General features: G+C 40.4%; 2 protein-coding genes across 3 annotated transcripts; one reads left to right on the top strand and one right to left on the bottom strand.

Annotated features, from left to right (window-relative positions):
- The first annotated feature begins 995 nt into the window (after positions 1 to 995).
- Positions 996 to 8,785, top strand: LOC115217476 (tripartite motif-containing protein 3-like). The gene is made up of 6 exons (XM_036507317.1): positions 996 to 1,259; positions 2,702 to 2,860; positions 3,677 to 3,790; positions 4,931 to 5,077; positions 7,252 to 7,843; positions 8,399 to 8,785. Exons 1-4 carry the CDS (start codon positions 1,216 to 1,218, stop codon positions 5,070 to 5,072), a joined length of 459 nt encoding a protein of 152 aa, XP_036363210.1. The 5' UTR covers positions 996 to 1,215; the 3' UTR covers positions 5,073 to 5,077; positions 7,252 to 7,843; positions 8,399 to 8,785.
- A 92-nt stretch (positions 8,786 to 8,877) lies between these two features.
- Positions 8,878 to 25,919, bottom strand: LOC115217475 (3'(2'),5'-bisphosphate nucleotidase 1). Of its 2 annotated transcripts, XM_029787182.2 has the most exons (7): positions 25,615 to 25,918; positions 18,193 to 18,294; positions 15,240 to 15,347; positions 12,618 to 12,666; positions 11,514 to 11,657; positions 9,289 to 9,434; positions 8,878 to 9,196 (listed from the first exon to the last, which is right to left on the bottom strand). In XM_029787182.2, exons 1-7 carry the CDS (start codon positions 25,738 to 25,740, stop codon positions 8,939 to 8,941), a joined length of 933 nt encoding a protein of 310 aa, XP_029643042.1. In that variant the 5' UTR covers positions 25,741 to 25,918; the 3' UTR covers positions 8,878 to 8,938. The 2 variants fall into 2 exon arrangements, with proteins under 2 accessions (XP_029643042.1, XP_036363205.1); XM_036507312.1 differs by lacking the exon at positions 18,193 to 18,294 and having other exon boundaries at positions 25,615 to 25,919.
- Between the last annotated feature and the right edge of the window lie 279 nt (positions 25,920 to 26,198).

Genomic DNA, 26,198 nt, shown 5'->3' with positions numbered 1-26,198 from the left:
AGTTTCGGATCTTTTCTCTTTGACTGGCAGATTTTAAAAATAATTTCTTTGTAACTAAACACTTTTAAACTTCATATACTGGTAGAATGTGTTACATAAAACATCTTTTTGTCTTGGCTTTCTTGAGAGAATTCTGTAGTTTGTAAGCTATTTGTTGTTTAAATTCTTGTATTTCGACAATTTCAACCAATCAATGACGTCTATTGAGGTGAAAACGATTTCTGCCGTAACATTTTTCCTTAAGTAGTACCTGAAATCTGACCCCATATCAGATTATAATGTCCCCTTATGAAAAATAAAAAAATTGCGAAATGCGTATTTCACCCGTGGCTACGATCTGAGTTCAAGTTCCGCCGACGGTTGACTTCGCCTTTCATCTTTTCCAAGTCGATAAATCAAGTGCCAGTTACGCACTGAGGTCGATCTAATCCGCTTGTTCCCTCCCATAAAATTCCCGGCCTTGTGCCTATAGTAGAAAGTATATTTTAATAAAGTTGCACAGAGTGGCTGTGTGATAAGTAGCTTGCCTACCATCCACATGGTTCCGGGTTCAATCCCACTGCGTGGCACCTTGGGCAAGTGTCTTCTACTATAGCCTCGGGCCGACCAAAGCCTTGTGAGTGGAGTTGGTAGACGGAAACTGAAAGAAGCCCGTCGTATATATGTATATATGTGCGTGTATGTTTGTGTGTCTGTGTCTGTCCCCCTAGCATTGCTTGACAACCGATGCTGGTGTGTTTATATCCCTGTCACTTAGCGGTTCGGCAAAAAGAGACTGATAGAATAAGTACTGGGCTTACAAAAGAATAAGTCCCGGGGTCGAATTTGCTCGACTAAAAGGCGGTACTCCAGCATGGCCGCAGTCAAAGGACTGAAACAAGTAAGAGTAAAAGAGAGAGTTATGTCCCGCTAGTTACAGTTGACGAGCCACAGACGGCGCTCGAGTGCGGCCTGGCTCGACCAATCAGAAAGCAGGGCGCTAACATCAAAACCGAGGAAGACATTTTTGTTGTCATTTCGTATAAAAAAAACATTCTTCGTGTTTCCAAGAGAATCGCTTCCGGACGGATTCGACAAGGAAAGGAAAGGTTTTTTTTGGAGGACGGAACTTGCTTGGAATATATCGTTTTTCATAAGTATTCTTTGCACACACACACACCGCCCCACCACTGCGTTGCTCTGAGGTGTTTTATTTCGAAAAGAGTCTTCGACACAATGGAACCGTCGCCGCCGCCGGACAAGAACTGCAACGAACAACGGTAAAGAGACACAACACTCTCTCTCTCTCTCTTTCGCTTTTTTCTCTTCGAAACACAATGGGAATTACTGTTGTTGTTATTATTATTATATAAGGTTTTGGCCGAGCTAGAGAATGCGTACACCTCCCGCTTTCGGCGTAACAAAAGCCCTGACCCCCCCCCCTAATCCTAAACACCCGGGTAGAACGAATTCTTTACTTTCACCATTTAGATTTATACATGCATAGATATATAATGTGTGTGTGTGTACACAATATGTGTATGTACACTATATGTGTGTGTAAACAGTATGTGGATGTGTGTACACTATATTTGTGTGTACACTGTGTGTGTACACTATGTATGTGTGTGTACACTATGTATGTGTGTACACACTATGTGTGTGTGTACACTATGTGTGTGTGTGTACACTATGTATGTGTGTGCGTGTACACTATGTGTATGTGTGTGTGTGTGTACACTGTGTGTGTGTGTACACAGTATGTGGATGTGTGTGTACGTACACAATGTGTGTGTGTGTGTGTAAATTATACACGTATGTATACAAAGTGTTTTCGTTTCCCTTGATCTCCTGATAAAGTGAAACGGAGAGGAATTCGACAGGGACGTGTGTCGGCGGGGGGGGGGGGGGTCGAGACAGAAAGCCTGTATGAGAGAAGGGAGATGGGGGAGAGTAACGGCCTATGGTTTTTTTTTTTGTTTTTTTTTCTTATTCTTTCGATATAACTCGACAGAAATCAAAACACTTCACTCCGGGTATTTCCGTGGAAGCAAACGACAGTTCAATTCTGTTTTCTGCTTGGAAATTTGCGGATTTTTACATAAACACACGAAACTGGTAAGAACAAATATGCAAGGCTTTTTTTTTCCTTCAAGTTTTAAACGAGACATTGCTGGCATAATTTCGTTATATCTAAACTCCACAACCCACGGAAATACCCCAAATGGAATGTTTTGATTTTTGTCGAGTTATATCGAAAGAATGCCAATTAAAAAATTTTTTCCTCGCATCTTTTTGAATGTGTGATTGACTGAGAGAGAAAGTGTTTGTGAATTGTGTAACAATATATCATCAGTGTTGTCATTAAACATTGCTGGCCACTTTTGAATGGTGGCACCCCACTAGCTAGGGTGTGCAGGCGAACACCCCCCACCTCAATCAGAAGGGTACTCATTTAGTTACCCATTTACAGGTGAGTGGACTGGAGCAATATGCAATCGAGTTTTGCTCAAGAACACGACACAACACTCGGTCTAGGAATCGAAACCACCATCTAGTGCAATGCCTTAACCATCAGGCCATGTGCACAGCCGTGTAGATAAACTTACTGTTAAAAAAAAAAAATGGGAGAATACACCACCCATAAATAAATAGCTTCTGTTTATATTTGTATTAAATTTTTTCCTTGATTTTTTTTTTTTTCCCCTCTCCTTGTCTACAGATTCTGTTGCATGGTATGTTTGTGTCCAAGACTTAGGATGGTCTATGGGAAATGTCAGCACAAATTTTGTGTGGATTGTCTTTATAATAATAAAGATAATAGTCTTCGAATTATGTCCTGTCCACTATGTAACCAAACTGGCCAGTTCCCAGAAAAAAAGTAAGTACACTGCTTTTTTACTTTTATTTATTTATTTTTTTTTAAATAAGGCTTTTAATGAATCAAAATGGTTTGGAGAAAATGCATTAATGTTAATCTTTTTTAGAATAAGAATTGAAATTGAACCAAATCCTATGACTGGCACCCAGCCGTTGCCAGTGCCGCTGGACTGACTCTTGTGCATGTGGAAAGTAAAAAAAGCACCGTTTTGACCCTGTGCTTGAGGAGACCTATTGAGTCAAGTACATCAAAAATCAATGGAAATTGTAATTGTGATTCCTGTACCGGTGGCACGTAAGAGGCACCAACCAATCGTGGCCGCTGCCAGGCTCCCCTGGCATGTAAAAAGCACCCACTACATTCATGGAGTGGTTGGTATTAGGAAGGGCATCAAGCTGTAGAAACACACCCAGATCAGACTGGTGCCTGGTGCAGCGTCCTGGCTTCCCAGACCCCAGTCAAACTGTCCAACCCATGGCAGCATGGAAAACGGACGTTAAAAGATGATTTGTCCAAGCTGGCATATGGAGCAGCACCCTGTGACTCCTATAGTATGTGCAGCCGAAACCCCTATGAAACCACATGTTAACAGCACCCAGGTTAGAAGTGGGGCATCCCGAGGGACAACCTAGATAGATACTGTGATGTCTGTCTATGAGTTTGACTTTCCACAATGGACTCCATCTAACCAGTCCTCAGTTTTAAAGATGTGAATTAAGTCGATTTGTAAGAAAGGACAGTATAAAGAGTGATTTTTTTTTTTTTTTTTTTATTGCAGGCTGTAATATTTTAAAACCCATCTCGTTTCTGTTTTAGACCCGTTATCCCTGATGATAATATTGAAATCCAAAAGTGTCTTGGGATTGTGGAATGTCCAAATGAAGGCTGTAATTATGAAATGTGGAGCTGGGATCAAGAACAACACTTCAAGTAAGTTTCACTTGGTCTTCCTATGTCCTCTTCCTGTGCCAGTGACACGCGAGAAGCACTGTCCGAATGTGGCAGATGCCAGTGCCGACTGACTGGCGTCCGTGTCGGTGACACGTAAAAGCATCAACCAATCATGGCCGTTTGCCAGCCTCCTCTGGCCCCTGTGCCGGTGGCATGTAAAAAGCACCCACTACACTCATGGAGTGGTTAGCGTTTGGAAGGGCATCCAGCTGTAGAAACACTGCCAGATCAGACTGGAGCCTGGTGCAGCCTCCATGGCTTACCAGACCCCAGTTGAACTGTCCAACCCATGCTAGCATGGAAAATGGACGTTAAATGATGATGACATTACCAAAGTCCTAGGAATGGCATCAGGGTACAAACTTCTGTCATGTAGTGAGTAGGTCATCCTTGTATTCTCATAGCCTTACCTATAATGTAGTTTTATAGGAATGATGTGAATGGAAACTGCTCAGTTGTGATGTCTGTTGAGTGAGGTTATTGATTTGTTTGCGAGGCAGCCTTGTCTGCTCAACAACAACAATTCTGATAAGAACCTTAGATTGTAATCCTTCTAAGACCGGTTCCATTGTAAAGACTGTGTCTACAGCTTGAAAAGCAAATGCTTTCCTTTGATCAGTTGAAACAATTGGAGCTTACCCAATAATAAGCAGGTTTAGGCAGTGGGGTTGCACCATTGCTGCTTTCACCATTTGTCTTGTTCATTCTTGGGTCTTCCTGGACAAACAACCATCAAGCAGGGTCCCACTCAGCCTCCATCTTTGCAAAGTACTTCCTTGTTTGGACCCTCAATCTAGCCAAATAAGCACCTGATCCACACTGTGAAGTGGTTGGAGTTTGGAAGGGCTGAAAAAGCTATAAAAACTCTACCAAAACTGACCTCACCTGTGCTTGTGCCACAAAATGCACTGAGTCCACTCTCTTGAGTGGTTGGTGTTAGGAAGGGCATCCAGCTGTAAAAATTTTGCCAAAATAGTCAGAAGTCTGGTGCTTTTTATGTGCCGCCAGTCGGGGGGTTACTGGCATCAGCCACGTTCAGCTGGTGCTTTTTTATGTGCTGTGGAATTTAAATTTTAATCTTTTGTAAAAACGTTTCTTTTTCTTTGTTTGCTTTTTCAGTGAGTGTCCCAACCGAAAATCCCCTGCCACAAAGAAGAAAACATCAACATACAAAAACTCCATAATTTCACGGCCATACTTTTTTCGAAAATCAAAAAAGAAATATTGTTCTTACTTTCTGAGACTTTCCTCAAAACATTGATGAAGGTAAATTCTTAAAAGTTTCTTCTTGTTACCATATTTCTTTAAAAATACTCTACTTTGCTTTCATTTAGTTTTCAAAATAAGACTTCAATAAAATGGTTTTTAACTGGGGTTTGGAACATGTTAACTTGAAATTTTGAAGATTTTACTCTAAAAACTGGGGACATATCTTGGTATCAGGGCCTGTCTCAGCTGGGTTCGTATCAGAAGGGTTAAAATATCTCCATGCCTGATAATCCTTTCTACTATAGGCACAATCATCATCGTCGTTTAATGTCTGCTTTCCATGCTGGCATGGGTTGGACGGTTCGACCAGGGTCTGAGAAGCCAGAAGGCTGCACCAGGCTCCAACCTTGATCTGGCAGAGTTTCTACAGCTGGATGCCCTTCCTAATGTCAACCACTCCAAGAATGTAGTCGAATGCCTGAGATTTTGCGTGAGGGGACTAGTTGATTACATCAAACCCTGTGCTTCACTGTTACTCGAAAGGATGAAAAGCAAAGTTGACCATGGCAGAAGTTGAACTTGGAATGTACAGGCGAAATACTGCTGAGCATATCGTCCAGTGTGCTAACATCTCTGCCACCTCGCTGCCCCATCTCCATGTCTAATAATGACAAACCCCCTTGTTGTGCACAGTAATTTGTCTTGATTACTTGAGCTTGGTTATTATACTCGTTGTTTGTCATTTGGGTGCGACCATGCTGGAGCACTTTCTTTAGTCAAACAAATCAGTCCCAGGACTTATTCTTTGTAAGCCTGGTACTTATTCTATTGGTCTCTTTTTGCTGAACCGCTAAGTTATGGGGGACATAAACACACCAACAATCGGTTGTCAAGCGATGGTGGGGAAACAAACACACACACACACATATGACAGGCTTCTTTCAGCTTCCGTCTACCAAATCCACTCACAAGGTTTTGGTCAGCCTGAGGCTATAGTAGAAGACACTTTCCCAAAGTCACGTAGTGGGGCTGAACCATGTTGTTGGTAAGCAAGCTACTTGGCACACAGCCACTCCTGCGCCTCGGTCATGTATACTTAATGATCAAATTAAAAGGTGAACTTCATCAAATTTACGTTTAATTTCTCGTTAAGGTTTAGTTTCTGGTCTTCCAGCTTTTGAGTCCAATCACACTTTCACACCCCCCCCCCCCATGAACTTTTAGTTTCTGCTTACTAAATTCACTCAAAGCTTTATGTCTCAAGGCTATCTCCTGCAGCACCTTGGGCAAGTATTTTCTACTATTGCACTGGGCCTACCAAAACCTTGAGTGGATTTGGCAGACCGAGACTGAAAGAGGGTTGAGTATGCGTTTCTTGTGATGGCATGGCTGTGTGGTAAGGGATTTGCCTCCCAATCACATGGTTCTTGTTTCAGTCCACTGTGTGGCATCTTAGGCCTGTATGCCTTCTATTATAAAGCTGTATTACATTGACTATTACATCTTGACCAAAATCCGGTCCTATCATCACCTCTTCAATTACACTGATGTTTCCCAACCCCCCTTATTTAAATGAGTTTTCCCATACTCCTTTTAATATGCTTATCCTTATCATTGTCATTTAGTGTCCGTTGTCCATGCTGGCATGGGTTGGACGGTTCTATCTGGGCTGGTAAGCTGCACCAGATCCCAGTCTGATTTGGCATGGTTTCTACAGCTGGATGCCTTTCCTAACGCCAACCACTCTGAGAGTAGAATGGATGCTTTTAAGTACCATTTGCACGACACTGGCATCTGCCACAACTGCAATTTTGTTCAGCTTGATGGGTCTTCTTCTCAAGCTCAACATAACGCCAAAGGCCCCTGTGAGGCCCAACACTTGAAAACAGCTTTCCATGTGCTGCCAGCATCAGCCACTTTCCTTCTGTGAGGCCGAATACTCAAAAAGTGCTTTTTATATATGCTACCAGCACGGGTCCCAATTTATCTGACATGAGATTTTGAATTGACTTCCCGGACCCTGGGTTGGGAACCCCTGAGTCCCTCTAATCACTCTTCCATTTCCATTATAGAACAGCAGATGAAATGCTTTGCAATATATACTTCCATCCTTTTCTATCTGAATTCCAATTCTCCAGAACTTATATATAAATATTTTATTTGAATTTTTCTTCTCTTTAACATGTCTGTGGTCTTGCACCGTGTAATATTTTATTATTTTTCTTTTTCAGGCTTTTCAGACACAAATAAAGAAATCTGTGATATTTTCAAATGTTTCTAGCTTCTGTTGTATGGTTACTTACCAAAATCTACTAAGTACCATCATCATTACCATCCTGTTTTGCTGTTTTCTAACAAAGTAATAACGTTTCAAATGTAAAGTTTCTTCTCTTTATTATTATTTGTATTTTTTTTTTCTTTACCCCTAACCCTGTATGTTTCCCCTTTGAAATTTTTTTTACTGTTTACAGTGAAGCTACAGTTTTTGTATGTTTGCTTCACTTTGACAAACAGACAAATTCTGGATTAGTTGCACAGAAGTTTGAAAATCCTGCCATACAATGTGTAATTAGTTTACCTGCAGTTTGATTTAAAACATTGCTCATGGGTACCAAGACCCAGGGCTAAACTTTCGTTGAGCAGAATCTGTGGTTTGCTGCTCTTGCGAGAAAATCTTGTGTATTACTACTCGCCTTTTCTTTTTCGCAACCTAAAACCTTTTTGTCTTGTCGAGAGAAACCAGAATGTTGTCCAGCACAACGAATCTAGTCAGTCGACCTGTGTGGCTCAACCTGGTCATCTCAGATGTCCTGCATTCTTTAGGTGTCTAGTCAGTTGACCTGTGTGGCTCAACCTGGTCATCTCAGTTGTCCTGCATTCTGTAGGTGTCCAGTCAGTCGACCTGTGTGGCTCAACCTGGTCATCTCAGTTGTCCTGCATTCTTTAGGTGTCTAGTCAGTTGACCTGTGTGGCTCAACCTGGTCATCTCAGATGTCCTGCATTCTGTAGGTGTCTAGTCAGTCGACCTGTGTGGCTCAACCTGGTCACCTCAGATGTCCTGCATTCTTTAGGTGTCTAGTCAGTCGACCTGTGTGGCTCAACCTGGTCACCTCAGATGTCCTGCATTCTGTAGGTGTCTAGTCAGTTGACCTGTGTGGCTCAACCTGGTCATCTCAGATGTCCTGCATTCTGTAGGTGTCTAGTCAGTCGACCTGTGTGGCTCAACCTGGTCACCTCAGATGTCCTGCATTCTGTAGGTGTCTAGTCAGTCGACCTGTGTGGCTCAACCTGGTCACCTCAGATGTCCTGCATTCTTTAGGTGTCTAGTCAGTCGACCTGTGTGGCTCAACCAGGTCACCTCAGTCCTGCATTCTGTAGGTGTTGAAACAGCAGTATTTTTATGTGTCAATGTTATGTTCTGTTTAAACTGGCCGAAACATTCTGCCTGTTTTCTTGTCAAACTGACCAGATCAGGCTTCTTACACCAACCCTACAATATAATTCTTACTTTATCCAAATCTCATAGCTACAAGATAATTCATGGTTGAACCATGATGCACGAATCACATCTCAGCTGCTTTCTCTTTTGTGTTGCACTGGCCATCAAGCTTTCTGCACAGATTTAAGGAGTCACTGTTATACCTCAGAAAGGCAAGCAGAAATCCTGGATTATTCAGATAATCACTAAAATATGGTGAGTCTAATTAATGGTGGTCTGTGTTGGTAATCGTCATTTTAATGAAACAAAAATGAGTCTTCAAAATTTATTTTCCTAAATCTCCATTTAAAATATACTTGATCATCCCTGTTTGCTTTACACATGATGTCCCCCATGGAATGTATCTTATTCTTATATATTTATATAAAGTATCAAATATTGAATGTTTTTTCTTCTTTTTTCTTGTGATTTCTATGAATTTAATTTGCTGGAAAGGCTGCCTTAACCTCATCAGGGATCTTGTTAATGTACCAGCTGTGGTTGCTAAGTGTTGCTACCACACCAGATAAGTTTGGGCGTGGCACATCGAGTTTATACTGAATTGGGTTACCATGGAGATCAGTGAGGTTCCCGCCAAGGGCACGAAGGACTGCTTCAGGACCACAAGTGTCCCATTTCTTGCAGCCTTTACTAGCAAACACATAGGCATGTGCCGTACCTTCACACACCAGCAGCACCTGGAAAAATACAGAAAACAAAATCAGCTGCTATAGGAGATAGGTTTTGGCTGAGGTTGGGGTTAGCGCAACAAATCTGTACTTCTGCCTACCTTATGGCCCGCGCCACCTACTTTAATCACGTCTGTTGGGTTACATGCGTTTACAGCTGCTGTCACTTTGGGGTCTGAATGTGACCTGGTGGTAGTAATTATGTTTTCATTGGCTGGAGCTGGTTTTGAATCCAAACCAAATGTGCCTGCCAAAAGAAAGAGACTATAAAACAGATTGCATAATAATGGAGTTTGTTTTACTTAACATTTTGAAATCTGTAACCAGTGACCTGGGGTCTTCTTGCACAACTCAGGGGAGCCCTTTATGTAGTCTCTCAAACCAGCTACAAAGATAGCAGCCAAATCACACACATTAACTTCTGCCCTTTACATAATGTAGCCCCTAGATGCACTTTGTTCTTGAGCCTAAACAACATTTGCAAAGTAAGGTGATAGTTCCCTAATGAAATAAAATAGATGATGTAATGAACACTGATTGTGAATCCATTTTCTTACACTAGTATATAGTTTACCTACACATGGGTCCCAGCAGGGAGGGAGGGAGGCATGCTTAGTTCCTGATTTACTGTTTATCTTGTTTTAGTGATTGGACTGTGGCCATGCTGGGGCATGACACAGAAGGGTTTTGTGGTTCCCAACCCTTTTAAGTTTTCCACAGACCGCTTCTAATATGCTTATCTTTGTTTGTGTATATATATATGTGTGGGTGTGTGTGTATGTATGTATATATGTGTGTGTGTGTATATATATATATATATATATAAAATTTTGAATTTAGTTTGTGGACCCCAGGGTGGGAACCACTGGTTTAGTCGAGTAGTGCTTTGTCGTTTTTGCTAAATTATAGATTTAAACAAACCAATACATTACCAAATGATGATGGGGGACACACAGACACTTGATGAGCTTCCCCAGTTTCCATCCAGGGTTACTACAGTACAAAACATTTGCCCAAAGTACTTCATAGTAGGATTGAACCCATGAGCTGCTCATCCACACAGCCATGACTTAGCTGTTACTTTATAAATAGCCTGTGATTTTGCAAAGAAGCCATCTGACCAGTGGTTTTTCATGCACACATTTCGTCCACCTCTGCAAAGAACTCCACACAGCCTCAAATGTGGTCTCTCCATTTGTTAGAAACAGCAGCTAAATTTCCTCCAAATTACACTCCCTGTCTTAAAAAAAGTGGAATGGCCACACTGAAAGTAAAACGAGATGGGATGGTCATGGTTGGGAATCGATTTCCTTCTTCTATGTTGGTTTGGTTATTGTTCTAAAGTTCTCTTCCAAACTGTTCCCATTTTAGTACTTTGATTTTGATATAACAGTTTTGAAACTGAGCTCCTCATTATGTACACAAATTAGTCTCTTACTTTTATAACTGCATATTTGGTCAATTTCATGATAACCATAAAAACATAAAATCTGCAAGGTGCTGGCTTCATGCATGTGAAATGTTTTGCAGTCAAACTGGGATGGATGCCATATAGAGAGAGGAGGCGGATCTTAGTCTTCCAATCAAAATCGGATATATTAAAGGTGTCGTTTTAAACAATTACTCAAAAGTCATTCCACTGCATAAAGAAGCTCTTCAGGGATGTTGGGGGGGGGGGGGTTCCCCAGTGAATAGTAAGTACAAGGGAGATAACCACTTCGAAATATTTGCAGACTTAGAAGTTTGAATTTGATATTGCCTCTTCTGCATAACGAAGAGTTGTTGCCATGAAGTAGAAGCGTGAAACATATCTACACAAAAACATTGAAAAGGGCTTTTCAATTTCGTCCAGTTTTTTTAAAACTATAATAGCAGCTACTATAAGGACAATTCAGCAAGGTAGATCTCCTTCAAAGCAACCTGGATACAGGCATTAAAAGATTTCCATCTTACTAAACTACTTAATGTTCTATAAAGAACAAACCATTCCACGAATTATTTCCACTGTCTATTTTCCATTGATGTCTCATTTATTCAAAAGAATAAGGAAATCCAGCCTACTTTTCATCCTGAACGAAATGGCCCTTAGTTGCCAGCAGAGGTAGGAGCTCCCTGAACTTTGTCCAGGCTATTCTTATTCTAGCTGCTACACTCTTGCGTGTGTGTATGTACATACAATGCGCTTCAGCATAGTTTGTGCATACAAAATTTCACTCTGAAGACGTTGCTGTTTCTAAAAGTGCCACAAACCATTTAGTTCTCAGCTCGTTAAGCAAATGGTAATGCCTGGCCCTAAGAATAACAATTCTGCTGTTGCAATACTTACCAATGCCGACGACCCCATAGACACATCTTCCCATCTCTGATGATATCTTGGACTGGTAGTTGTAGTAGGGTTGGTAAACCACACCAGCAACGGCACTGCCATTTACCGAGATTCCTATCAGAACTGTGACATGGTCCAATAAACCTAAGCAAAACAATAGAAATTATATATAATGTTTGTCACCATTTCATATCTTGCCAAACAATTCAGGCGTGATGAGGTCATTTGGAACACACAGAAAAATGTCAGTCTGAGCCAAGCCAAGAAAAGGGCCTTCAGTGATCACCCAACTTCCTAGAAATAACAGCCATATTTCCCTCAACCCCACTGTCTTTACTGTCATGCTCTAATCTCTTGGTTCCACTCCCTATCAGCTGAGGGGTCCTTGTCTTGTGAGCTTGAAGGTGCCGGTGCCACATAAAAGGCACCTGGTCCATTCTGCATTAGGAAGGCATCCAACTGTAGGAACCCTGCCAAAGCAGGCGATTGGAGCCTGGTACAGCTCTCTGGCCTTGCTCCACCCTGTCAGCCTGTACAACCCATGCTAGCAGGGAAAAAAGACTGAAGGGTCATGGCTGGAAAAGTCTTTGATCAGAGCTGATCTGGGACTGAATAAAAGCAAAGAGTAGAGGTAATTTCAGCGGTAAGGTTTCAATTCCTTGTTGTAGCTATTTGACTTTGCTTATTCCATGTGTATCTCAGTTCTTATAATTGGAAAATTTGTCCCTCACCAACGAGAAAATCTATATAGGAAAGACCGATGATGATATTGGTGTGTTAATCACAATCAAGAATCTAAATGATATCAAAACTTTACAGAAATGTTTTGATGTATGAAAGAGTTAGACCAGGAGTTCTTAACGGTCACTCTCAGGGCCTCATGTGACCCTTGACAGTCTTCTATAAATATGAAGGGGGTGTATGAAAAGTCTTGAGCCTCAAAAAAACCAAGGCTTCAGGCTCAAAACTTGTCATAGACCCCTCGTATAATAAATGTTTCTTATATTTATGGTTTCCTTTTTTTTGAAAGTGGCCTCCCATTAAAAAATCCTAGTTTTGTTCCCCAGCTAAAAATGGTTTGCTCCCAGAAGTTAAACAATTTACCTTGTGTAAACTCTTTGGTTCCATCCAGGGGATCAACCCAGACTATAATCTGAAATAAAGAAATACGTTTTGGTAAAATGATTGAAACAAACCTCTTGGAAATAATGGGTGCATGCAATGAAGGATGTGTGAAGAAGGATTTCAGTGCAGTGTGACCCCTTGTGTATGCAATAAACTCTCAGAAATATTGGTGAGTGGTTGCAGTTAATTAAGACTTTGAGGGATAATCAGGAGATTTAGATATTTAGCCCTAGGTCACTTGTAACCATTTCATACTTACCCTTTGTATAAAGAACTAGGACCATATTACACAACATCTTTTTTTTAAGATACACTGAGATTTGACAACTATTTCATGCAGTTTGACCACATAGACACACCTTCATCAGGTGTATCATTGGTACTCTTATCCCAAAGTCAAGTACATAATTGTGATTAATTTAGTTAATCCATTAAGGGTGGCAAGATGGCAGAACTGTTAGCAAGCCGGGAAAACTGCTCTGCAGCATTTTGTCTGATTTCACATTCTCAGTTCGAATTCCACCAGAGTCAACTTTGCCTTTCATTCTCTCAGGGTCAAGAAAATAAGTACCAGTTGTGTACTGGGGTAGATTTAATTGACTTGCCCCCTTCCCCAAAACTGCTGGCCTTGTGCCAAAAATAGAAACCAATTTAGTTCACTACACATCTGTGTAGACCCTTGTTTTGGTTTTGAGAACTCGGTGAAGTTGTAGTGGAAGAATATGACTCCAAGAGGTCAGAATGTCCAGCCCAGGGCATTAAAACTGAAATGTCAGCTCCAATAAACACAGCAAATATTCTGGTCAAGTTAACTGACTGGAATCTTCTGATTCTGAATATCTTCTGTCATAAATTGTGATGTGCAGTGGGACATCAACTGCTGTTCTGTAGTGAACTGTTGCATCCAGTTCAACAGAATAGATTAGATTATCATATTGGGACAAATCCATGCACCTCGCCCTAATGTCGTTTGACTGAGGGCTAGCGAGCCAGGCTGCACCAGGCACTAATCTGATCTGGCAAGATTTCTACAGCTGGATGCTCTTCCTAACACCAACCGAGATTGTAGTGGGTGCTTTTTACATGCCACTGGCACAAGGGCCAGCGATATTTGGTTTCAAATTTTGGCAGCAGGCCAGCAATTTTGGGGAGGAGGTAAGTCTATTAAATCGATCCCAGTATTCAACTGGTATTTATTTTATTCACCCTGAAAGGATGCAAAGCAAAGTCAACCTCGACAGAATTTGAAGGCACCATTCAAGCGTGATTGATGCTTGAATATATCAACTATATCACAACTTTACAGAAAGGCTTCAATGTATGACCAGCAGTTCTTAACAGTCACTTTCAGGGCCTTATGTGGCCCTTGATAGTCTTCCCTCTATAAATATTATAAAAAAAAGGTTTCTTAGATTTATGGTTTACTTTTTCTGGAGTGGCCTCCATTAAAAAATCCAGGTTTGGGATCTGGCCCAGATATTAAAAAGGGCGAGAAATAGTTATTAAGATTAATGGCTGTTAACTTTCATTTTGAGCTGATGAAAACACTAACCAATTCATCAACATCATCATCGTTTAACGTCCATTTTCCATGCTAGCACGGGTTGGACAGTTCGACCGGGGTCTGGCAAGCCAGAAGGCTGCACCAGGCTCAAGTCTGATCTGGCAGTATTTCTACAGCTAGATGCCCTTCCTAATGCCAACCACTCCATGAGTGTAGTGGGTGTTTTTTACGTGCCAGGGGAGGCTGGCAGTGGCCACGATCGGTTGGTGCTTTTTACGTGCCACCAGCACAGGTATCACAACTGCAATTTCCATTTGATTTTTATTTTGGATGTTGATGTTCTTGACTCAATAGGTCTCCTCAAGCACAGCAGGTCACCCTATGATCCAAGGTAATTCAATGCAGAGAAATGACAAGTGCTTTTCTATAGGCCCTGCAGCTTATTACACCTGTATATATACATGACCAGGTGAGAGTACTGCACTTGTCCAGTGTGACAGTACAATTGCAGTGAGGCCGACCAGGGCAACATTTGGTGTAGCTCTGTAAATGGGAGAGACGTTTGATGCAGCAGAACACTCACAAGTCAAATTTTTCAATCCAAAATTGACAGTCACAAAAAGTAGGTTGATTTATAAATGAAGACGACTTTGAAGAACCAAAAATCCCAGGTGAAATGCAACAGCATTTGGAAAGATGGTAACAATGTCTGAATGCTGCCACTGCATGTATTTACTGTATACAACACACTGACCTGTAGCTGACGAGTCGGTCAGTAAACTATAATTGGTAAATGACCAAACAAATTTTTAAAAGAATGAAATATTTTTATGTTTAGCTTACAAGATTCTTAATGTAAACTTCTGTTTTGAAATGTTTTGTTGTATGTTGGGAGGGTCATTATGCCAGTAATAAACACATGCCATGGTTGTATTTCATTTCTTTTATTTGTCAATTGATTAACTAATCAGTTAATCAAACAATCAATTAGTTGAATGGTTAATCAATTGACAAAAAAATAAAGAAGTGAAATAGAACTGGTGCGTATGTGTTTCTTATTGGCATAATGACCCACCCAAGAAAGAAATTTTTTTTACCTCATTGTCTGGAATATTTCTCAGATTTTCAGGACAGGATAACGCCAGTACATCTTTGCAGAAATCAACTTCTTGAAATACTTCGGTATTACTATCAGGAGATAAATCCTGGAAGAACAAAGAGCGAAAACTGGATCCAAGGGTTGAGGTGTTGCTGTAGGGGGTAGTTCTTACCAATGCTTACGATCTTCAACAGCTGTTATCAACTACAGTACATTACTGCATTCATATATACACTCGCAATAGGCATAAAGTTGTAATTGCTAACATATTAAATTTGGAATAGTATGAGTGTGTGTGGGCATATATAGAAGTTTAAATGGAGGTTAAAATAACCACCTTAAGGGATAGAAAATATCCATTGAATTACTGGTTTGTTACCTATTATTTTGTTGTGAATAATAATATCCATGACACAAATTTATGCCAACGGGTAAATGTTGTGTATAGAATACAATGTAACAAATGCAATGAGTTCTATGTGGGTAGCACAACAAGACCATTACACATTCGCATCAAAGAATATCTGAACACGAGAGCTTCCTCCTTCAGAAAACATCTAGACAGATGCTGGAACATCGACAAAAGCATGACAGAAACAATTGAGGCCAATGAAAGAAATTTGGGTGATTTAAGAATTAAGGAAGCTATACTCATACACAGACTAGGGCCCCAAATTAACAACAGGCTGGAGGTTGGTAAGCAATACATTATTTAGATACATCTGGACGCGTCTCGGTTCAATTTTGATAACATGTTCATGTATTGTTTCATCATCATCATTTAGCGTCCGTTCTCCATGCTAGCATGGGTTGGACGGTTCAACTGGGGTCTGGGAAGCCAGAAGGCTGCTTCAGGCCCAGTCTGATCTGGCAATGTTTCTACGGCTGGATGCCCTTCCTAATGCCAACCACTCTGTGAGTGTAGTGGGTGCCTTTTACGTGCCACCCACACAGGTGCCAGACGGGGCTGGCAAACGGCCATGGTCAGATGGTGCTTTTTACATGCCACCGGCACGGGGGCCAGACGAGGCTGGCAACGGCCATAATTGGATGGTGCTTTTTACGTGTCACCGGCACAACAAAAAGAAGGAAGCTGCACATATAACACATAACTTAGAAGCAGCGCTACGGATGTAGCAGCACATACGAGATTGAGACATGGCAGACCTCATGAGGAATTCTGGAAGGAGCTTCATGAGACCACAGCTGAGATGCTTTCAAAAAAACCCCAGAAAAGCCATTGGAAAACTGATTATAGCAGCGACTCCATCAATTCCTGTGGACATCTGAAGAAGAGATTTTTATTCCGGAATATCATATCAGGCTACGGATGGTTAAATTACAACAGTTTAGTCCATTGTTTGTATTATAAGTGCATCGTTGTGTCATTCAAAACATATATTCTGCTTCCCTTAAAGGTCCTTCCCGAGACCTAGCATCATGGGGCTGGTTTCCCAGTTTCTCTGGTGCATACTCATATACTTTGCACTGGGCAGGATGATGGTCCGTCGCAGGATTCTTCATTTTTGCCAGCAGAGTGAACTGGGGAAAAGTGAAATGAAGTGTTTAGCTCAAGAACACAATGAATCGTACAGTCCAGGAATTGAAACCACAGCCTTTTGACATGCATACATACATATGTATGAATAGAGTGTTCGGTCTGGTGTGCAAATATTGAACATTGAGAAAAAAAGTTGTCAGAATTTTGGAAAAAAAATCTTTTTATTTCTTCATTATTATTAGCGATTCATTTATATAAAACAGATGTTTTTTTGGGTTTTTGTTTAGAAGAAGAGAACATTGTTTTTTTGGGGGGTGGGGGTTCCACTGAGAATGGAGACGGAGATAGACATATAGGTAGGTTGATAGGTAAAGAGAAAGAGAAGGGTGATCCCCCCTTCCTATTCACCATTCATTTATTAGTTATTTACCATCATACTGGAATGGGTTTAAGGATGGTGACTTATCTATCAGCCTATCTACCTACCTATATTTCTATCTAACCATTTCCATTGTCATGGAACCTCACCCCAAAAAAAAACCAAAAACAATGTTCTCTTCTTCTAGACAAATCCCCCCCAAAAACATTTGTTTTATATAAATGAACAAGCTGTTTGTACATTCACAAAACTTTATTTGACAAGTTCAAGAAACGAAAGAAAGTGCTAATAATAACCCTCCATCAGGCATTTGCCATATTCTGAACGCCTTACTTTCCTGGGCATGGACACATTGAAACTCCAACGTCTGGCAGCTGACTTGGCAGACACCCATAAAGTTATTAACCATCTTACAAACAATAACTCTGAGCACCTTTTCAAACTCCACCCGTCTAACACCCATGGACATGTTTACAAAGTCAGAAAACAGCACAGCTCCTTCCATGACTTTCGGAAACATTTTTTTCACGCTAAGAGTTGCTGAAGCATGGAACAAACTGCCGGCATCAGTTGTTAGTTGTCGGAGCACTGCATCCTTCAAAACTTCCATGCTTCCTGAGATTCGCCAACACTACCCCTGATTTTCTCCCCTCCATACACACACAAGCATGTATCTGACTCATACACTGTTCGCTTCCCAGACATTTGTACATTACTGCATATACTCTGACAAGTTGTGGTGCACCTGAGCACTGTATACAATAATTTCATTATTATTATTATGAAGAAATAAAAAGATTTTTTTCCAAAATTCTGACGACTTTTATTACATGGCTGCAGTCGATTGACTGAAACAAATAAACAAATAAAAAAAAGAATAGGTGCACACACACACAAATAAACGCAAGATAGAATATGTCAAGATGCAAGCAGCACTACGCATCAAGCAATTACCATTGTGCAAATAATTAGATGGAAGTAATTTAATTATGACAGTTAATTAATGCCTGGTTGGCTTCCATGTTGTCCTGCGATACAAGAAGAAAGAATAAAACAGTGAAGATGTGTTACCTCTTCTCCTATGAAGGTCACTTTCGGAAAATGATGCTGTAGAGATCCTATGATACATCTTTGCGCTGATCGATCAGCTTCGGTTTGCAGGTCATCGATACCCTGGAAGCGAAAACAGGACATTGTAGAGAAGCAAGGATAAGAAATATCAAGAGAATTAACTGGTTGGGAATCGAAAAAAGGAGCAGGGTGGCTTTATGCTGAGCATTGAAAGGGTGGATTGTAATAGATGGGACCAGAACAGCTATCTTGCAGTAGAGGAGATTATATAGCTACGTCTTATTAGGTAAGGGTCAGGTGAGGTGAGGTGTGGGGGGCATGCACCATTGCAACATGTTGCTGCATTCACCACTTTTGAGTACGTTCTGGGGTTCTCCCAGCTGACCTGTTGAGTGCGTGTGTGTGTACCACATGAGTGAGATCGTTGCCAGAGCACGTTTAAGCACACCATTCGAGCGTGATCGTTACTGTGTCACCTTACTAGCACTTGTGCTGGTGGCACATGAAACATTCAAGCGAGGTCGTCGCCAGTGCCACTGGACTGGCTCCTGTGCAGGTGGCATGTGAAAAGCACCATTTGGACGTGGCCGTTGCCAGTACCACGAAACTGGCCCTCATGCTGGTGGCACGCAAAAGCACCCACTACACTCTCGGAGTGGTTGGCGTTAGGAAGGGCATCCAGCTGTAGAAACTCTGCCAGATCAAATTGGAGTCTGGTTCGCCAAGCCACAGTCAAATCGTCCAACCCATGCTAGTATGGAAAGCGGACATTAAATGATGATGATGATGATACACACATGTATATATGGGTACAGGACATCACTAACGGTGTAAACAACATGGAATACGTACACAAGTTAAATACGAAAAACAAGAGAAAAAAAATGGAAAATAGGGCAAGTAGACACAGAGAAGGGACCCTTCATCAGTTGTTGGCTGTCTGTCTACTCCTCATTTCGAGCATTGAACGACAATATGAGTCTTCAAAGACAGTTGCTGCCATAAATTCTAAAATAAAATTTAGGATTTATGGAAGGTCAAAGTTGGGGACAAAAACAGGACAATGGAGACAGTATTATTTATGGGATGATCCAATATATATATATCCATACACACATAGAGTTGTCTAATACAAGCAGGCCTGGAAAAGTGTTTATGAGAACGATTGTGATGGTGATACTATACCAACACACTCATTCCCACATATATGTTTAAGATGCATACATCTAGTAACATAGACACACACATAAACATCCAACTATGTACGTGCCAATACATCCACACACACACAAAGATATTCAGTTGGGTCATTGACGTCAGCTGGACCTCTTTGAGATCTTTAGAATCTTAGATTCCAGTCTCTCTTTCTCTCTCTCTCTCTTTCTCTGCCATAGTTTTGTTGTGTGTTTGGTAGGATGGTATGATATCTTGGATAAGGTGTAAGAACCAGAGATTCTTTATCAATTACCATACTTGCATGCATACACACACATACACACACTCAAGCATACACATACAAACACACACAGAAACAAAATAAAGCACACACATATATATATATAAACATAAGCATAAAACACACAGAAACAATCACACACACATACACACGAGCATACAGACACATGAACATCACACACACACGTACATACACACACATTTACAAAGACATACTCAAGCACGCATACACACACACACACAGTCTATTTAAAAGAGCAGACAGCCATGCTATGACATTTTTTTTCTTTCGCTTTTTACGTACGAGTGGCAGCGCTCTGAAGAATTTCCAATTATTCCATTGGAACGGATCAATAAAAGCCAGTGAATAGCTTGCAGTGAAGTCAGGTCTGTGTTTGACAGGAAGACATATTGGAAGAAAGAGACTTGAAGCAGAGCAAAGAAAGACTGCAGAATCAAATACCTGATTGGGTCTTATTTCACATTAACGAACTTTTGTATTTACGTTTGATAACCTAATTAGAATGAATGACAAATCATTTGATGTTGATATCATAGGTGTAGGAGTGGCTGGGTTCTGGATTTACTTCCATTGCATGGCACCTTGAGCGAGATTTTTTCTTTATAAAATTATATATGTATATTACGGAGATGTACTTGCATAGCAAGTGACCTGATCAGAGATTGTGTGCTGGAATGAAAACAAATGCAGTGCGGAAGGTGCTTATAAGCCATTTAAGAAACACACAAAAACCGTTAGATTCACTTCAACATTTAAATTTAATTTGTCAAAATATTTTCATTGCTTTCAGACCGCAACCTTTTTCACTGACAAAACTTCGTGCTGCATCTCAAATGGCTTATAAACACCTTCCGCGCTGCAATTATATATATATATATATATTCTTTTATTCTTTTACTTGTTTCAGTCACTTGACTGTGGCCATACTAGAGCACTGCCTTTTAGTCAAAGAAATCAACCCCAGCACTTATTCTTTGTAAGCTTGGCACTTATTCTATCAGTCTCTTTTGCCAAACTGCTAAGTTACAGGGCCGTAAACACACCAACATCGGTTGTCAAGTGATGGGTGTGGGTGTGGTGGGGACAAGCATAGACACAAAAACACACACACAAATATATATAAATATATATCTATCTATATATGAGTTATATATATATATATGCTAAGTTATGGAGGACATAAACATACCAACATTGGCTGTCAAGCGATGATGGGAGGAGGGACAAACAGACAGACACACAAACACACACACACACACACACATAGATATATGTAAATATATACAACGAGCTTCTTTCAGTTTCCATCTACCAAATCCACTCACAAGGCTTTGGTCAGCCCGAGGGTATAGTAGAAGACTCTTGCCCAATCTGACCCGCAGTGAGACTGAACCCGGAACCATGTGGTTGGTATGCAAGCCCCTTACCACACAGCCACTCCACATTCTTTTTCTTAACTTTTCATCACCATATTCTTTTACTTGCCATAATCCAAACCACAGAGCCATACCTGCATCGAAAGAATATACCTATACACTAGAAATCTAATTCAACAAATATGAATTTAGAAATTAATACATTTCTAAATCTCTGAGACGGATTTATGCAGTAGCAGCACGATAAAGTGATGGTATGTTGTCAACTTAATGTGAGAGTCCCATGAAAGGGAAGAATGCTACTATTATTTGAAAACTTAAGGACACAGGAAATGGTGGTTCCTAGGGCTAAATAACAGCAGCATTCTTCCCTTTCATGGGACTGTCACATTAAGTCGACAAATTTGAATTTGTTTTAAATAATCTTTGATAAGAAGATTTATAAATATCTTTAATTTTTGTTCTAGATAACATTGTACAAGATAAAGAAGGTTTTGGGGTCACAGTTTTTTTTTATGCAAGAATTCTGATTGGGCAACTGGTGGTCATCACATTCATTACAATTTTCTTAAAGTAGAATATCTTATTCTTTTAATTGTTTCAGACATTTCGCTGCAGCCATGCTGGAGCACCACCTTTAGTCGAGCAAATCGACCTCAGGACTTATTCTTTGTAAGCCTAGTACTTATTCTATTGGATCTCTTTTGCCGAACCGCTAAGTTATGGGGACGTAAACACACCAGCATCACTTGTCAAGCGATGTTGGCGGGACAAGCACAGACACACAAATATATATGCACACATATATATATATATATATACATATACGACGGGCTGCTTCCAATTTCCATCTGCCAAATCCACTAACAACCGTCAATCTACTACCACCCACACCATCTCTATGCCTATTATTACTCTCACCCCAGCAGGAGGAATAGTAGAAGTGTCATTGAATAGTGAGAGAGGGGGTCAAAGCGTGACCCACTGACACGCAGAAATTCGTTTTGGCATTTATTATATATATATATATATATATATAGAGAGAGAGAGAGACACACACACACACATACACACAGATAACAGAGTTTATAAAATAAACTATATTTTCAACACTTGATATTTATGAAGCACAATCACAGCTCTCTCTCTCTCTCTCTCTCTCTCCCTCCCTCCCTCTTTTCCTCTCTTTTATTCTCAGTTCATAAGCTCCCAGCTGTATATCTAAATAAAGACAAGGGTCCTTCTTTGGAGACAGTAGCCACAGGTATGGCTTTATGGTTAAGATGCTTGTTTTGCAACCACCTGATATAAGGTTCAACCCCACAGCATGGCACCTTAAGCAAGTTTCTTTTTGTCTTGGGCCAACCAAAGCCTTGTGAGAGGAATTAGTTGAGAGTACATGGAAGCCCATAATATATATCTGTGCGTGTGTATGCGTGTGTGTGTGTGGGTTTTGCACCCCCCCCCCAGTTGACTGGGGTTAGTTTGTTTATGTCCCTGTAGTGGTTTACCAAAAGAGACGGATGGAACAAGTAGCAAACTTTCAAACATAGAAGAAACAAGTCCCAGGGGTTGATCTATCTGATTAAAAACACTTCGAGGCAATGCCCCAGCATGGCCACAGTCAAATGACTGAAGATAAAAAATAAACTGTGAACTTATTGACGAAGAGGAAATGATTAAATGTAAATCAAGGAGCTGTTGATAGACATTCTGTAAATAAAGAAACAGTGATATGGGAATATCTCTGCAATCGGAACGATGAGAGGCTGTAATAAAGGTGAAGTGGAGTCCCAGTTAGACTTAGGATAAAATTTATATTTTTCTCATTAACAATCAGCAAATGATTAGAGATAAGAAATGAGACGGATGTTGGGGATATCAGTTGAGAGTAAACGGAAGTGAAGAAAATAGGGGAGCATGGAAGAGCAGGGGTCAGAAATGAGCCTCACTTCTGCTGAGATGGATGAGTCTTACCAGGTACGGCATAAGCCATTCATCTCACCCCAATCCTGCCATCTCCTCTGAGAGGCTCAACATCTTGAGGTCAGTCTTCACCACATTGTCCTACGTCTTCCTAAGACTACCTCTTCTACATGTTCCTTCCTCTTTTAGTGAATGGCATTTCTTTACACAGCTTTCCTCATCCAATCACATCACATGACCACCACAGTCTTCTTCCTTGCACACCACAAATGATGCCTTTTATGCCCAATTTTTCTTTAAAGCACTTTGTTGTGCATGCTTACTAATACTGCACATCTGTTGGAACATTTGTTTCAAGTCTTTGTATGCTCTCTACATTCCCAGTCCCATGTTCCACGGCCATGTAGCATTGCTGTGTGTACATCATACAATCTACCGTTCTTTCTGTGGAAAGGCCTTTTGTCACCAATAGAAGCTAAACTTCTCTGAACTTTCTCCAGCCAATTCCTATTTTAGCAAACTACAATTTCAGAGCGTCCACCCCCACTGCTAATGAGGTCACCTAGATAACAGAAATTATCTACTACCTCTAGGAAGTCTCCTAGATATTTCAAAACATCTATTTCCTGTGTGCTCTTATTATATATATATATACATACACACATAGGCATAACTGCAGAAGAGTGCCACTAACTCACGGATTTTGTTTCATCATAACATCTGAAAAATTGATATTTACTAATAAAATTTTCTACAAATAATTTTGAAATGGAGTGGATTAAGATTATATTGGAATTTAATGTGAAAAAAAAAACTAGTATTAATATTTGACTTTGTTTCCTCATGCATTTTGCTGATGTTGATTACAGCTATGTTGGTAAAAAAAAAAAAAAAAGGCTACTCTTAAGAACTATTCTACCCTTTCCTTCTAGAATGTTAAATATTTTTTTTTAATAAAATGGTAACTTCCAGAGATATTGGCATAATTTGAAAAAGAAATATCAGAGATGGATTTATTGGTATGGCTGTTTGGAATGCTATAAGCCTTAGACTGAACCCTGCTATTTCTAGCAAACTAAACGACCACATAGTGGAATGGCTACTTTTGAGTTTGTTTCAAAGAGAGAGAAAAAGATTTTCACAATTTCGATATATTCGTAATTTAGATAATCTGAAACGAATGTGTAGCGTGTAGATGTAACGCTTCAAGGTTCTTGCGTCGGAGAAACCAGTAAACATCGAAGAATCAACACCAAGAAGGAAGAAATATTATTTACGCATGTTTATTCGTTTGCCCGACAGGTTGTTAAAGAGTCAGTAGCAATTCTAGTGATAGTGTAGAAAAAGATTGTCTGTCATTAGAGAGTGAAAGAGTAAGGAATGCACGGTGCTGACTAGAAAGGATAGAGATGGCATCGTTTTTCTTGCGGCCGAGGAAAGTGCTGCCCTTGGTCATGGCTGACGTAAAAGTGCGTGTCGTATGTATTTAGAAAATTTCATTACGAAGCATCCAAATCAAAGAAAGTTATGAGAAAATAAAGTCGATGGGGCCCAATTCTGCAGTTATGCCTGGTGTTTCATTCGAATACATTAGTTGATATGGATGAACCGACAAACTAAAAACGAGAGAAAATGTATCGGACTCTTCTCTCTCTCGTTCACTTGGTTATCAGGAGGAAAAAATATGAAACAGGATTTACGGATGAAACTAAATGTCACTTCATCACTTCAGTTTCACTCGTCAGTAAATGGTGATTGTGCGAGCTTCATGCTTTCCCAACGCAACATATAATAATAATATCGCTGGTTTAATCTTCGTGTTTGCAGGGTCGCATTTATGTAATCATTATCAGAAATTAGCAGCAACACGTACACACACACACTGATACGTACACACAAACTTACGCAAATACACACATACGCATGTATACGTACAAACACACATATACATACAAACGCATACACACGCACACATATATATATACAAACGCGAGCACACACGTATGTATATGCACAAACACATACAAACGCACACACATATATACAAACGCACACGCATATACATACAGGCACACATACATACTTCTAATATACACCCCCCCCCCCGTCAAATCCCTATACACCCACTCTTAGATATGTCAACAAAACCTACAAAAGACCGGTTCGCGCGGAAAATATTTTAATATTTTCCAATTATTTTTCTCCCAATAATTCTAAATTTAATTCGGGAATGTTTTATTGCAATGTACAGCAAAGTTTCGCCGCATAAATTTTCATTTAAAAGAAATATTAATTGGACTAGAATTATTATTTTCATTATCATTATTATTATTATTTTTATTTTTATTCTGTTGGAGAAAATATTGATAAAATGGCGAACTGTGATAAAAATTTACTTTTGTCAACAATTTGTGACAAGGAAGACGAAAAGGTGAGACTAGGAAGAGCAATATTAATAGGGGTACATGAGCTTTGAATTAGAGGGGAAGGGCCTTGGTCTAAACTGCATCGACCCCTGTAAAGACGAAAGAAAGTCGCCGTTGGTGGGATTTGAACCCGGAACAAATACGGCAAATCATATTCCGTTACTGCTGCCCCGTGTCACAAATATGTTAAATAAGACGAAGGAAGAATGCGACTTACTTTGTCCTTGATGCGAAGATCGCCGGTTTTCAGGATGTCTCGAATTGTGGTTCCAGCCCTGAGGGAAGCAGTGACGGAGGCTGACATCAAACGGATTAGCAACGGGGCTTTGGTAGATACTGCCATGGAGACGGATGGAAGAGGTGCTGAGAGATTAAGGGATTAAGCAGAGAGACAGAGAGAAATTAGGGACAAGTACCGACCGCTAATGAAACACTTCTGAACTCATCAACGAACGTCAAAGAAACTGAAAATGAACGACGACGGATTTTCCTTTCATAAGTCAAACGTGATTATCTCCCTTCAATTCGAATTTACGCATCCTCTCTCTCGTAGAGACACACACACACACACACACACACAGGTACATACATACACACAAATACACAGATATTGCGCGCGCGCTAGCGTTTCCGTCATTAGCCCGCGGCCATGCGGGAGCACCGCCTTGAAGAAATTTAGTCGAGCGAATCGACAATTGTACTTACTTTAAAGCCTGTTACTTAATCTATCGGATACTTTGCCTGAGTTACGGGGACGTAAACACACCAACACCCGTTGTCAAGGGGTGGTGGTGATGGGGG

Source organism: Octopus sinensis, linkage group LG11 (genome assembly GCF_006345805.1).
Source record: "Octopus sinensis linkage group LG11, ASM634580v1, whole genome shotgun sequence".
Taxonomy (NCBI): Eukaryota; Metazoa; Mollusca; class Cephalopoda; order Octopoda; family Octopodidae; genus Octopus; species Octopus sinensis.
Note: the sequence above shows the minus strand (reverse complement) of the source record. Positions and strands in the feature narration are given on the sequence as shown.